Source organism: Candoia aspera, chromosome 15 (assembly GCF_035149785.1).
Source record: "Candoia aspera isolate rCanAsp1 chromosome 15, rCanAsp1.hap2, whole genome shotgun sequence".
NCBI classification, from domain to species: Eukaryota; Metazoa; Chordata; class Lepidosauria; order Squamata; family Boidae; genus Candoia; species Candoia aspera.
In genome coordinates, this window is record NC_086167.1 from 1,465,041 (window position 1) to 1,479,630 (window position 14,590).

General features: G+C 43.2%; 1 protein-coding gene across 2 annotated transcripts in view; it reads right to left on the reverse strand.

Annotated features, from left to right (window-relative positions):
• The window catches only part of SPECC1L (sperm antigen with calponin homology and coiled-coil domains 1 like), a 113,921-nt gene that overhangs the window by 73,180 nt on the left and 26,151 nt on the right, over positions 1-14,590 (reverse strand). For both annotated transcript variants that reach the window (XR_010068758.1, XM_063315883.1), the window contains exons 8-12: positions 12,254-12,417; positions 10,107-10,198; positions 7,259-7,349; positions 5,233-5,316; positions 4,470-4,626 (exon numbers count right to left, since the gene is read on the reverse strand). Coding sequence is in view for 1 of the 2 variants with exons in the window: in XM_063315883.1 (XP_063171953.1) it covers positions 4,470-4,626; positions 5,233-5,316; positions 7,259-7,349; positions 10,107-10,198; positions 12,254-12,417 (588 nt within the window). In the remaining variant the exon portion in view is untranslated. The remainder of the gene's footprint in view (positions 1-4,469; positions 4,627-5,232; positions 5,317-7,258; positions 7,350-10,106; positions 10,199-12,253; positions 12,418-14,590) is intronic.

Here is a 14,590-nt window from a genome sequence, read left to right on the forward strand (position 1 = left end):
CACAGCCAGTGAGTAGCTGCTTGTATGTGCTGAAAGGTGGGGAGGGTGATAAAGTTTGAGACAGAAATCCAACAAAAGTGCCAAATTTCATGGGACTTGTTTTTCCCAAACAGCTGAGGCCCTTTTCCCTAAAACAAAACAAAGCAAAAAAACTGGGGCGCGTAACAGCTGCTTTCAGAACCAGGAACATAAAGATGTCTGGCAACGCAATGGCCAGACCAAGGGAGACGTTCTCCTGCGCAAATTGCCTTCAACTGGACAGGAGAAGCGGGTTGCCGCTTACGGCCCAAATCCATTCATTTCACACTGGGAAAGGTTGGCTCCCCGAAATCAAGTCCTGGCGATTCGCCCCGCTTTCTCTTCAACTTAACTTTAATTTATATAAGGCATCTACGTGGCCACACAACTCGAACATTGTGACTCGGGGTAGTTTACAATAAACCAAACGACAAGGAAACAAAATAAGCAGCTCCAATTGAACTCCAATACAAAACCCTCAGCAGGTGATCAGGGACGCACCGTTCCTGCCCCCCGCTCCAGGCGGGCTCTACCCATCCCGACCCCGGAAGAAGAACCAGGCCTTTAGTGCCTTCTGAGGCAGCTGGGTCGGGGCCAACTGTGTGTCGGGGAGGGGGGCGATCCGGGGAGGGGCCACAAGCCAACGGCACACCTCCTGGGTCCCATCACAGTACTGTTTCAAGGAAGGGCCCACCCATTTGGAGTGTGAGGGATGGGCCAATACCATACCACACAATACGGCAGTTTTGTTGTTGCCTTCTTCCAGGACACTTTTAAAATTCTCAGTCTAGCTGACAGCTAGGGTGGAAGGGCTGGGAAAGGGCGAGGCCGCAGGTGGCATGCAGCAGCTGCGGGGAGACAGGAAAAGAAGGCGCTGGGACTGGGGGAGGGGCAGGGGAGCCACAACCCTTGAATGCGTCTGGCCCACCCACCCTCTCCTAGCGCAGCACTTTCCTTCTCCCCCCTTACGTGGCTGCCTGAGTCACCCTCACATTCAAGCACCGGATACTGAACCGGCTGACCCGTGGGGGTAGGATGGCCAGGCCAACTGGACATGCTGTGCTTGAATGCAAGGTCAGTGGCGGTGCATGGTGGGAGCCGGGGAAAGGAACATGCTGGGAATGCCGGAAGGCAGGCCGGCACGGAGGCCACTTGGAGGAGACAAGGTGGCCCAGCCTGGCCCTGCCCGCTGGTAAAACCCCTCTGGAATTTTTTTTTAAGCCCAAACCGGTCAAATATTCCAGGTTTCAGTTTGGCTGAACTCCAATCCACCAGGAATGCCTGGGCTGAACCTCTGAACCACGGCGCCGTTCCCCCGAACCCGAAACAAGCACGTTTTCCATTTGGTGTGCGCCCCTCTACAGAGGCATGCAGAATCCCACCTGCAACTGAAAGCGGAAGACCCAAGAACCCTGGCTGCCTCTCTGCTAGTCTGCAGGGACCAGCCCTCTCCATTTATAAGAGGACTCACAAAGGAACTGCTGATCTGCAAAGAATGCAATCTTTTTAACAGGATCATATGCAGGAACTGTTAAAATCCCTCAAAACCAAGACTCGCAGGTTTTTGTAGTCACTCTGCACTGAGAATCTTGTCTGACAAACCAGAAGTCTAAACGATGATTCCAGATAAAGCCTCTGTAGAGCCTCTCGGTTTTAAAAAGTGCTGGGCAACCTGACTTCCAGGGCCCGCTAGCTTCTTGTCATTTTTAGAAGGGAAATGCATGGAAAGTATAGTGTAAGTCCTAAAGTAGATATAAAATTGTTTCAACATAAAGAAAAACATTATATTCTCCCCACCAAAAGGAAATAAACAAGAACATCCAGAACATCCTGTTCATATGTAGAATGTATCTCTAGCCAAGTGACTCCATCATCTCCCCACCAATGCCAGCGTCTGCCCTCTCAGAAAATGCTAAATATGGCCTCTAGTCTCCAAACACCGCTCTCCTCCATTTTTCAACTTCCATAATTTTGTATTTCTCTCATTATCAAAACACATCATTTTCTTTTTGATCTTTTTTCCCCCCTGCTTTGAAGCAGATACTACCTATTTAGCAGTCGCCAGTCTGCTAAAATGTGATTAAGAAATGGCATGTGTTATAAAATGTTTTATGGAGTGTCGCTCCACCACTCCACTTACCCACCCACCTCAAGTTCATTTTCCACTCCCGTTTTGCACCCGTTTTTAGTGTGTGCGAATTCCTAAGGATCTTCAATGCTTCTGCAAGGATTCCCTAGAATTACCCTAGCTGCGCCAAGGCTTCCTCATGTACGGTGCTGGCTGAGCGAGTTTTGGCTAGATACGTGTGGATGTAAGAACATTAACTACACATCAAGAATATCTTTTAAAAGTCTGAATCAAATCTTTTTTTAAAAATCTAACCATCCGTAACACCGTGAAAGAACAGTACGGCTTGTTTCTAAATTCCAGAGAGGAACACATTTTATGTCAAGTTCTTTGTTTTGAAAATAATGTTTCAGGAAACAAATAAAATGAACTGTGTGGACACAATGAGAAGTGGTTTACAACAAATATTAATCTTAAAAGTGAGCCTGTCTGTTAGGTCAACTGCATTCCAAGCTCCAAACCAGTTTAACTGTTTTTTATGCTGGCACTGCGGACCTTCACTAGCATGTTGTTTAGATTTACATTTCTCTTCCCATTTCTAAGGATAATCTTATTTTAAAACTTACAAACATATCTAACAAGTTTTTTTAAACATCCACACTGATATATTAAATAAACATATTTATTATGTTTATATATTATAAACAAACATATGTTCATATATAAACATATTCATGAATAAACGTATTTATAAACAAATCTATTTATAAACAAACATATTTATTATGTTATATATTAAATAAACATATAGAAATGGTTTAATAACCTGCCCTTTCATCTGATTGCACTGTGAATTAACCATCCAGAGTCCCTCCTTTGGGGGGGGAGATGGGTGGTGATAAAAATCTGATAGATAGATTAAATCAATCAATCAATCAATCAATCAATCAATCTGCTTGGGCCAAAATAAAGTATCTGTTCTTTATGATGTGATTGTCAACTCAATGTGTTTTACTAAGCCAGGCAGGGCTGGTGTGCATCAAAACAACATCAGTGGAAGTTGAAGGCTGTCATTTTATGGGGTTATAGTTTATATGTGGACACTACTGCAGCCTTTGGGGATGGGCATTTTACAAGCAAAACAAGTATTAAACCACTTTAGCAGACAAATCACCATTGTGTTGCAGCTACTAAAAACAAGTGCTAGTTTTAGCTACACGGAAGCAAAAGCAGCACAGCATTCAGATCGTGCTCCATCAGGCTATGCTAGTAGCATATTCTGAAATTCTCCTTTTTCCCTAGTTAAGACATATTTGGAATAACCTGCCCAACGTATGTGATTATACCTGAAGAACGGGAGCTCTGCTGGGAAGCTGTTGGGAATGCTGCGGCATACAATCTGACAGATAAACAAACAAACAAACGAGCTGAAAGGATTAACCAGGCGGAGAAGCTTGAGGAGGAACAGACACATACAACCGGGAGAGCAGGAGATCCAACTTGGCCGACGTCCTCAGAAGCAAGAAGGGCCACCATATAAATTGTGCAAATGTGGGGTTTGGGTGCCCAGAAGACCAGGCTAGAGCCAGTGAGAGGACAATTTAGAGAAGCAGCTCAACAGATTAGAGCTGTCTGACAGTTTTAAGTGCAAACGGAGAGGGCTCCTTAACAGCGAAAGTCTTCCTAATGGCTGCCACCACCTTCTCCTTAAAGGGCATCCACCGGAGGACCACCCTGGCCGCACACTGCAGGGTACAGGAGGTTGGACTGAGTGACGTGTAGAATTCCTCCTAACTCTCATTTGGTGAGCATTTCTTTACCAGTTTCAAAAAGTAACAATGCAGAGTTAAGCGTGAAGACCTAGTTTTTCTTCTGTCCCAGAGTACTGAGGAGAGAAACACCCCCATGTTCTAAGTTCCCTTCATTTGACTACTGCTGCCTCCTCACACTGCTGCTTGTTGCAATAACTCACTTCCAAGGATGCTTCATCCACAACTAAAGGAACTCACAGAGTGTATTTCAAACTGAACGAAGTTCTAATTCACTCCCAATGCGGGTGTGGATTTCAAAGTGTGCAGTGACAAGGGGGTGTTTTTGCACTCTGCCGGGGACTAACAGCCACTAGCCAGAGGCAAGGGAGAAGAATGCCCAGCATCCAACTGAGGGGATACTTCAGAAGCACGAAAGCAAAGGCCAGCTCATGCTCCAACAACGCAGACATGCTACCGAGTTGGCCCGTCAGCACTTGCTGGCATGCTCGGTGTTAGTAAGCCCAGCTGGGTGGTCCCAGTGAGGAACGTCACTGGTTCTCCTGGTCAGTGCCAGAATGGCTCAGGAAAGGAGACAACCCCTATTTCCAAGAGTAATGAGCAAGGAGCTGTACCTGATTCGACTCCGTGTGGTAGGAGTGACAGATGCTGTCGGTGAAGACGAGAGGGATAGTTGTGGCGAAGCGGTCCCAATCGCTACGAGGGAGGCTGGAGATGTTCCATCGGGAGCAGTAATATCCCGTTTGATTTCTTCGCTGCTTCGGCGAGACACTTAAATGGAAAATGGAAAAGCCCGATGTTCAGTTTTATACTGGATCCTACATCTGCTGTCTGAGCATCTTGCGTACCATTAGCAACCCCGGTCACAATAGATGTCGCCGTCTTTGAGTTTGGCCAAAGGAGAAAGATCTATACTTGTTCCAGAACGTCAGAGAGTATATTCTAAGGGCTTAAAATGTTATTCAGAAAGAAACCACAAGACATTTACTCTACTGATCCAGATTTTAAGCTGTAGAAGTTCCATCGCCAATACAACATCTCAAAATACATTCGGCAAAGGAATGAGTCTGACCTGCCTGTTTTAATCTGTCTACGTTCCTTCTGTCTGGTGGCAACCTGAAAAGGACCGCACAGCGACAGCCACTTTCCGTATACCTAACCTGTTAAAAGTGCTCACTGGGCTTAGGCTAAGGCTAAGGCTGAGATTCCCCCGTTTCACACCAGCCTCTATTTGTTATTTCGCGAACCACCAACACTATACACCAAGTGGCTCTTCATACCAACATATCCAGAGAGAACCTCTTAGGAAAGGGTGTGTAGTTCGCAACAGAGTATAAGAAGGATGACCCACGATCACTCCATCACTACCATTATTACCCGAGAGAGATTTAGCACTTTCCATAGCAGGAACTCTTGGCAGAGAAGCTGGTCTGCTGGCTGAAGAAGTCCTCAGCAAATGATCTGCACAGAAAGGGAACGAGGAAACGTCACCACAGTCTGACCTGACCCTACCTACAGGGAGGGGGGATAGCATGGGTGACATCAATATAACAAAGCGCAAGTGTTTTGTGTGTGTTTGTGTGCGCGTGCATATGTGTAAGCTGGCTTACTGCTTAATGTGTGGTGGGTCCCAAACATGAGACTTAAAAAGATTTCCACCTATCCTTTGAAGGCTACTTTCAGTCATGAGCAGGCATTAACTTGGGAGGCAAGATCGCAGCCTTCTGAGGCTGCATTTGGGCTGGGAAATCACTTTGCGAGGAAGAGTTGGCTCCCCTTTTCTCTCAAGGCCTTCTTCCATGGGATGGAGATACTTTTCTCCTAGTGAGAACCTGATTATGTGCTAAATTGTTGACATGCGTAACTTTTTTCTAATTTCTCTAACTGCCCAGAGTCCCTCTTTTGGGGGAGATGGGCGGTGACAAAAATCTGATAGATAGATAGATAGATAGATAGATGACCAACCTCTGCTTTTATTGCACTGTATTTGTTTAATTATAATTTTGGAATGCTTACTGTTCCAAACCACACTGAAAATTATTTCACAATGAGAAGAATGGGATAAAAATGGTTAGGTAAAATAAACCAAATGCTGCTGCACAAAACCCAATTCTGTAGTATTTTCTGATCCAGGGCAGGAGGAAATGTTGCTGATGCAATGGTTTGTCAGTCAATGCCCCTTTCCCATTTCTGTATACACTAATTTGGATTCCGATTTACTTTCTCCTGTGTATTAAATAATGCCAATGGCATTCAAAAAACAACCAGAAAAGACTAACACAAAAGTATTATTTTAAGCCACAGAAGAATTTCCATTGTTGATGTGCTTTGCTGTTATTTAATGTCCAGGTTCAAAAGGAAGCCTATTACTCTTCACATGAAAACTATTCTTGAGAAAGGTCTATTTTAAAAAGCCCAGTCATAAATCAAAGAGTTACACCCAGATCTGAGAGCCATTCATTCTTACCGGAAAGGCCCTTTGAAAGGAAAAGTTGATAAGTAAATCCACCAAGCACAAGAAAAATATTTGGAAATGGAGAAATAAACATTGAACAAGTAGTTTTGTAGTGTCCTATTTTTTGTTAAAGAATATTGTCCTAATACTAGCAAAAATAAATAGGGAAACTAGGTTCTCTCCAAGAACTATGCAGGTGTAGTACGCAGGGCTCTCCATACAGAAGAAATTTGGAATTTGGAATGTGCCTCACTAAACACATGAATTGGGGCCCTTCTGAATAATCTTTCAAAAGCAGCTTGTTCATAGTCATACATGGAGAGAGAAGACAGATCGCAAAATATTCCACTGGTAAAGTACAAGATATATTTCTCATGGCCTTTTGGATCCCATCCCATCATTTTCAATCTACTTTTAATTTCAAACCAGAGTAGATGTCATAATAGAAAAACCTCAGTGTAGGGCAGAAGGGATAAGTCCTGATACGAATATTTTCAACAGAAGGTTATAGATTTGGGCACCTCAAAATGCACAAAGACATTGAAAGAGTTTTTCTAAACAGGCAAGTTTAGCAAACCTCCAGGAATCAATGAGTGTTTTTAAAACAATAATGGGGGAACTGGCCGAGGGAACCGTTTGCCTATTGGCGCAGTGATGCGTATCACTTGTGCTCACCCGTTATCCAAATACACCTCAGAAGACAAACTACTCTCATGTTCAGGAATGGTCCAGCAGAGGCAGGCGGCAAGCCATCATTCAGCTTAGCCAGACCTTAGAAACGCACTGCAGGGCTGTCAATTACTCCACAATCAGGTGAAAAAATTAGCTGATTTGTCTTCTGCAAAGTTCCTTCCAGGCCCCCCTCATTGGCACATGTTTCTTAACCAAGGGAGATTCTGGTGGGTTGTAAGATTTGTTTGGGTAATGCTCACACCAAAAGACACATACCTTGAACTGGAATTTCTGCATAGCTTGGCCTTTTGTCTGATAAAGTAGCAAGGGGTTTTGAAGTAGATATTGGTCCACTTATGGAATGTCTCTGAAGGGGGAAAAGTTATTTTTAGGAAAAGGAACCAGCTTGCTCACTGACCACTTCAATATTATGTTCCTACCTGAATTTTAAACACATCTCCAAGAGAGGCATCACCAACCCCAGTATGTCATTATGGTTCAGCTGAGCATATAATGGCAGAGAATCAGGTTCAAAACTAGCAGAGCCACAGGAAATGGCAATCACAAACCATTTCCATGTTCTTGCCAAGAAAAGAAAGATGTGCCCATGCAGTTACCATAAGTCAGTCTTGACTGAATGGAGACTTTATTTCAAGATTCCTAGAGGGCAGTTGAGTATTTTAATTTCATTATCATTAATCATCACATTCACAGCAATGAAGACTGAATCGGTAACTTAAGGACCCTCCAGAGGAATCTGTCAGGCAAACCATATACAGGCAGTCCTAGGGAGCAGGGCAGAGGTCACGAAGGCCAGAGTTCACATTCTGGTTTAGCCATTATTTATTTAAATTTATTGGCTGCCCACCTCCAATGGACTCTGAGCAGCATACAAAACTAGAAAAAAAACAACAGCTAAAAATATTAAATCAAACCAACAGCCCAGACTAACATGCTCTAATAAATAACAAAATACACAAAATAAAACAGGGCCCATTAAACGAATAACATACATCAGCCCCAGGCCTGGGACCAAAGCCAGGTTTTCAAAGCTTTCTGGAACCCCAGGTGAGAGGGTGCCGTCCTTATCTTAGGGGGATCCTGTTCCAGAGGGTGGGGGCCGCAACAGAGAAGGCGCGCTTCCTAGGTCCCACAAGATGACAACATTTAATGAAGGGGACCTGTACACCAACTCTGCTGGAATGTGCTGGGCGAGCAGAAATGATTGGGGCAAGCGGTCTCTCAATTATTATGCAAGTAGTCCTTCCTTAACAATTGCCCTGTTTAGTGACCATTCAAAGTTACAACAGGGCCAAAAAAGTAACTTTATGACAAGTCCTTGCATTTACGACAGTTGCAGCGCCCCACAGTCACGTAATCACCATTTGGATACTTCACAGCCGACTTCCAACTATCAATGGAGAAGCTGGCAATAAAATCACAAGTTGTGGTCATGTGATGCCTTGCTTAATGGCTGTGTCACTTAGTGATGGAATTGCCGGTCCCAATTGTGGTTGTTAAGCGAGGACTACCTGTATTGCTGCTTTTCCCAACTAGGGCTGCTTAAGAATACAGGAACAAATAACAAGCTAGAGGGTTTGCCCCCATTTTCACTTCTCACAAAATCAGCTGCTAAAAGGGCTTCCTGATTTCTGAATTTAGGCACTGCAGATTGTTCCTGTTAATCCTAGTTTGTGGAGTCCTTGGTGCTCTCTGAGCCTTGTTGTTTTCTTGCAGACACCAACCAATCAAATGCTCCACTACCAAAGTAACAATCCAGCCTCCCACAAGAGAAGCTGTGTGAGAACATTATTCAGATGAGCACTAACGCCCTGCAGCAACCCAGAACACCAGAACAAGGAAACAGACTGCCTACGCAGCATCTTCCAGCAAAATGGATACCCGCTCAACTTCATCAAAAAGTGCCTCACCACCCAACCCACTGCAACCCAACCGATGGAAACGATGAAAAGGATAACGCTGCCATACATCAGAAACGTCTCAGAAACCACCAACAGACTGTTACAACCACATGGCATCACCGTAGCACATAAACCAACTAAAACTCTTCAAAACATCCTAAGCAACCCAAAAGACCCAGTAGCCCAGGAAGAAAAAACAGGAGTTATTTACAACATACAGTGCAAAGACTGTAACAGCCACTATGTAGGACAGACAGGCAGAAGACTGGCAGAGCGCATCCACGAACACCAACTGGCAGTCGGAAGACACGATGAGAACTCCTTAATCTCACAGCACATGGACAGACTCAACCACACTGTCAACTGGGAAACTGCGAGCATCCTAAACCGAGCCAAATCCAAAAACGCCAGAGAATTCCTGGAAGCCTGGCACTCAGACAAAGCAGCCATCAACAGACACATGGAGGTAGACCACATTTACACACCCTTCAAAAGAGGCAACAGAAAAGCCAAAAGACCAGGACACTCCCTTGCCAGCAATCAACACCCAGATATGTAAAAATCAACACTAGGATCAACACCAGATGAGCCATCAAACAGCACAATACACCCTAATCAAGGAACTATTAACTCAGGCAATCAACCCAGCAGCAAACAACAGCCCAATCAAGCAACTCCCAAGGAGAGAACAACACCCCCACCAACACAAGCAGGGCAAGCCACAGCTTATAAACAGAGAGCAAGGGCCACTCCCTCTTTGCACTGAAGATGTTGCCGAGTCTGGCAATGAAACGTCTGCAAGGAAACAACCAGGCTCAGAGAGCACCGAGGACTCCACAGTTCAACCCTGAGCTACAAATATTCGCTTTGATTGGTAATCCTAGTTTGTAAGGAGTTTTTAGACTAATATCTCTCACTTCAGACCTCCTGTTTCCCAAACTGTGGCTGAGTAAACAAGGGTACCTCCTTTGCAGCCAAATAAATGTGTGGCTCGTTCCCCTCTAAGAGAACTTGTGACATGTGAAGCCACATGGGCCAGTCATGGCTTCAGAAAGAGCTTCTTCAAAGGTGTATGAGTTTGAGGGAGATGTGCAACTGATGGGAGATTGTTTGGAAGTTCTCCATTTTTCTTCCCCTGTGTAATGCCAGCAATGTGACAAACGCGGTATCAGGCTTACTTCAAACCATTAAAAATGATTTACCTGCATTGGAGAGACTGCAGCTGCTGGAGGGGTTTTCAGAGGACTTGGGCTTAGTGGAGTTCGAGGAATTGCAGCTGCAGCAGGACTAGGAACTATAAAAAAAGAAAGCAGTTCCAGATTTACATCTAAGAGCATGAATATTCTAGAAAGAATACACTGTCAGTGTATCAGTCTGCGTGGCCAATGCAGCCCAGGCACGTTACACTGCTCTCCTAAGGTAAGATTTACACTGAATGATGGGAAAAAAATCCCTGTATTTGCATCTCACACGGATGTTCAAGAAGGCACAACCCACAACCTGCAGAGCCACAGGTGTTGCCCCACAAGCCCTCAATCCCGCCCCCAGCACTGATGCCTCTAGCAGCACCTGAATTTTAAAAATTTTCTTCTGTCTGACCTTTGATTGAAATAAAGAAAGAAAACAACCAAGCTCAGAGAGCACCAAGGACTCCATATAAAACAAGAAAAAAAATTATACATAAAGTCTAATATATTTCAACCAGTTCTTTCACAGACAAAGTGAAAGTTTGTTCTGAGTGTAGAACAATTTATTTTAAAGGTGGATTATTTTTTTTACTGCTGGTTTTACTCCTAGGGTACAAATTGAAAAAGAAATAAAGAAAACTAAGAATTTAATTGGTGCACAGGATGGGAAAATCAAATAATACTAAGACGAATGAGACCACTGATGGGACAGGACACCACACCATCATGGTGGCAGTACTTCAGCTGTGATACTCCATGCCTGAAGAGGCTAAGTTGGTACTTTCTTGTGGCATCTGTCAATCAGTGATGCTTTGACAGCTGAATAAGGACCAGATGCTTTAGCTGCTTTAAAAAAAACCCCTGATATGCTGTCGTTTTTGAAACCCTCTTTTTCCTTGTTCCTATCCGTTTTTGTCCTTTCTGTGATCCTTATTCTTTTTTGTTGTGGCTTCCTTGTTTTTAAATATTTTTAGCAATTTGTAGGCTGCCCAGAGTCACTGAGAGTTGGACGGCATATACGTTTAATAATAATGTATTATTATAATGTATTATAATGTGATATAATGTATTATTATTATTGAAGTCTGCTTTTGAAATCAAATATTTTGTATTTATACATATATCAGAAAATTAAAATATCTTTAAAGTTGAAGCTATCAACATTTATGATGAATGAAATAAAGAGTTGGAATATCTGATAATGGAATGTCAATGGATGCAAATCTTTAAAAGTGTCAAGTTTGTTTTTTTGGACTTGAGGTTAAAATTAATTCATTGAAAGCTTTTATTCCACGTTCATTGGACACCCCAAAGAATGCATCTGAAAGGAGGGAGTGCAGATTGCTGACAGCGTAAAAGATTTGATGATACTTTAACCCCCATGATTTGGCCTTACCTGTTACTGGTTCCTTTCTGGAGTAACACTGCAACATATACTAGACTTATGGGTAAATGGTTTAACCTTAGAGATATGAATTACATTCCAGAACTGTGGGATATATCTGTTTTTGTGGAACTCTGGTTATATTGAGTGGGAAATAGCCAAGAAAATTATACTGAGAGACTGGAAAGGTGCTATTCCTCCACACATCAAGGACTGGATTCAGGAAATGTGTAATTTTTGAAAAGAATTCATTTGTTTTATTCCTTTTTTTGTTTTGGTGACAGAACTTAAAATTAGATTACCCATTGGATGGCTGTATATAACTCTTTTAAAAAATTGTTTTCTTAGTTGTTTGTTCTTAGTGTTTTTGTTGTGCTATAGGTTGTTTTCTCTGTATTTTTAAAAAGTGCAAAAAATATATATGTTTTAAAAATCTGCCAATTAGTGATGACCTAACTTAGGAAGGCATTTGTCCCCCTGGAAAGTAACTCTGAACTGTCGTTTCCTTTCAGCGACTTTATCTGCCCACTTTTCTTATGTAACTCCTACACACACACAGATACCCATCACAGGATACCCTTTTGGAGTTCTGCAGAGTGCAGGAAAGGAGCAAGAAATAGTAACACAGACAGATTAAAGGCATGAGATAAGAAAACAAAAGAAAATCTAGTAAAATAATGCCTTATTTATCATCAAATCACCATACAGGATTAAGAGTGATAATGAAGCATATTGCACATAATATTTTATTAATTTATGCAGATTTCTTAAAAATTACCTTGTGAGGCGCTGTCAAAGGACTTGATGAGTGTTTTTACAGTGGGAGTCGGTTCCGAAGAAGTGGAGGATCTGCGGCTCAGTCCCATGCCTTGCCTCAGCGCTGCTAAGTCTCTTTCAACAGCATTCATGTAGTTGTAAACTCGGCCCCGCTCCTCTTCTTGCCTAATTATCAGAGTAAACCCAACAAGGGGCACTTTCAAAAATCTGACTGACTGACAGGCTTGTGACTAAACAGCATCTGTGACAGTGAGAACTACCATTTTACAAGAGACCACAGTCTGAAGGAGGCAGAGACCAGTTTATTGCCTAATCTGTTAGATGGCTGGAAATCTTAAGGGAAATAATAAGCACACTCTGTTTTACTACACATAGTACGTGGAACTAAGACAAATGGAAATATTTTGGAATGAAGAGGCACATTTTTCCACTTTTGGCAGTACTGTCAAAGCGTGTTCTATGCTGTGATCTACGGATGTGATCAAGAGAGAGAGAGCAAGGCCCCAAGGCAAAAATCCCAGAGTACATTTTATACTTAAATACATGGATAAATGGAAAAAAAAAATCAGACCATGTTCAGCCAGATGCTCCCAAAAGGTGAGAAGATGGGGACAAAGGACTTAACAGAGAAGGGACATCACATTCATATATAATTTGCCACCACTACCCCTGTGAAAATTTCTTAAAACTAAAGACAGATTGTGAAACAATGCCAATTTTCAAAGCAAAGTTTTGAAAGTGATGCAAATATAAAGTAAACAAATCAATTCCAAAATACTTCTGATACTGAACTTTACATAAGGTTCATCCTAAATCCTAAACATCTGTCAATCTTTTTCTAAAGTAGCAGATTAGAAAAATCCAGATAACTAGCCATTAACATTTTAGAGACATTAGGTGACAAGTATCTGGCAACTGACTCTGCCAATTTTCCACAGCAAATGGGAAGTTTCTGTCCTGGTTCTCAAAAGGTGGCTCTAATTTAGATGTCCTCCATGTGAGGGTTGCTCCCTAGTCTGAGGTCCTTGAGGACTCTAGTTAGAGCCTCCAACACTTCTCAGCAAGTAATAGAGATAGTGAGCATAAGCTTTAGAAGCTCAGGCTTGATTAGAAGACAAGACCATTTTCAAAACAAAACAGACAGCAGGCTCTCACATTAGAAATAAAAGGGACAACTTCCTAGTGAAGTTAAAAAGAGAAGATCTTATGGGAATTGCACTTGGCTTTTAATGCCTTGAAGGAAGGCTGGTGCAGGGGTTGTGCTTAAGCACCGCTGGATACCCTTCTGCTAATAATGTTGGCTACTCTCTTTCTTTCTTGTTCTCAGTAGCTTCTCTGAAGCGAACTGATCTGTTCCAGTCTACTGCAGTTCTGTAATTCTCAGAATGTCAATGTTTGATATGACATTTCTGTTCTGACAGCATCAAATTCACTTTGGTTCATGGTTCTGACATTCCACATACCAACGGTGTACATGCCTTCGCAGCACTGCATATTTTTTGCCTCTGGACACACCTTCAACTTTAATCCCTCAGGGCTACCCAAGGGACTGTCTTTTCCCAGTTGTCTTTACCTGTCCAATCCAGTCCGGCAGGATGGGCACACTCCGGGTCCCGTCAGCCAAGGAATGTCGGCTGGTGGGGACCAGGAGACACGCCTCTTCTGCTGTAGCCCCTGCCCTCGGGAACATCCTCCCTCCCAGGATTAGGATGGCCCTGACCCAGCGGGCTTTTCCGAAGGCCTTCCTTGAAGAGCTGGCTTTGTCCCCGGGCCTGGGGCCCCGAGTGTGTGAAGGGCCCCATTTCCTGGTTGTGCCGACACTGACGGGTTGTAATATCTCTTGGCTGCTATTTGTGTTTCATTTCCTTTTGTACTGTTTTAATTGTTCGACTGTTTTTATGATTGTTAGCCACCCAGAGTCACTGGTTTGAGATGGGCGGCTATACAAATTGAACAAACAAACGAACAAGCCCAGCCACATCGTAAGCAGTGGTACCACCTCTGCCTGCCCCGTGCTGTACAGCAAGGGATGTAGCAAAGTTTTTAAATAGCTGCTTTAACCATTTTTTAATTATTGTGATTACTTTCCTTTTCCATCTCAGTTCTGTATTATCCTGAACAGCCACAATTTGAGTCTACAGAAACTGAGCAAACTGCTTTTTCCCCTCAAAGAAAGGAATTCAATATTAGAAAAATCAGCTATGGAAAGCACTGAAAACTTGGGATGAAACTCTACTTCAATCATTATGGCGAGCTACCTGAGTGCATCCAAAGTCTGGAGACCCACATGTCACCAGACCCTGGAGTGGGGAGAGCGGAAAAGGCAAGCCCCGCCCAG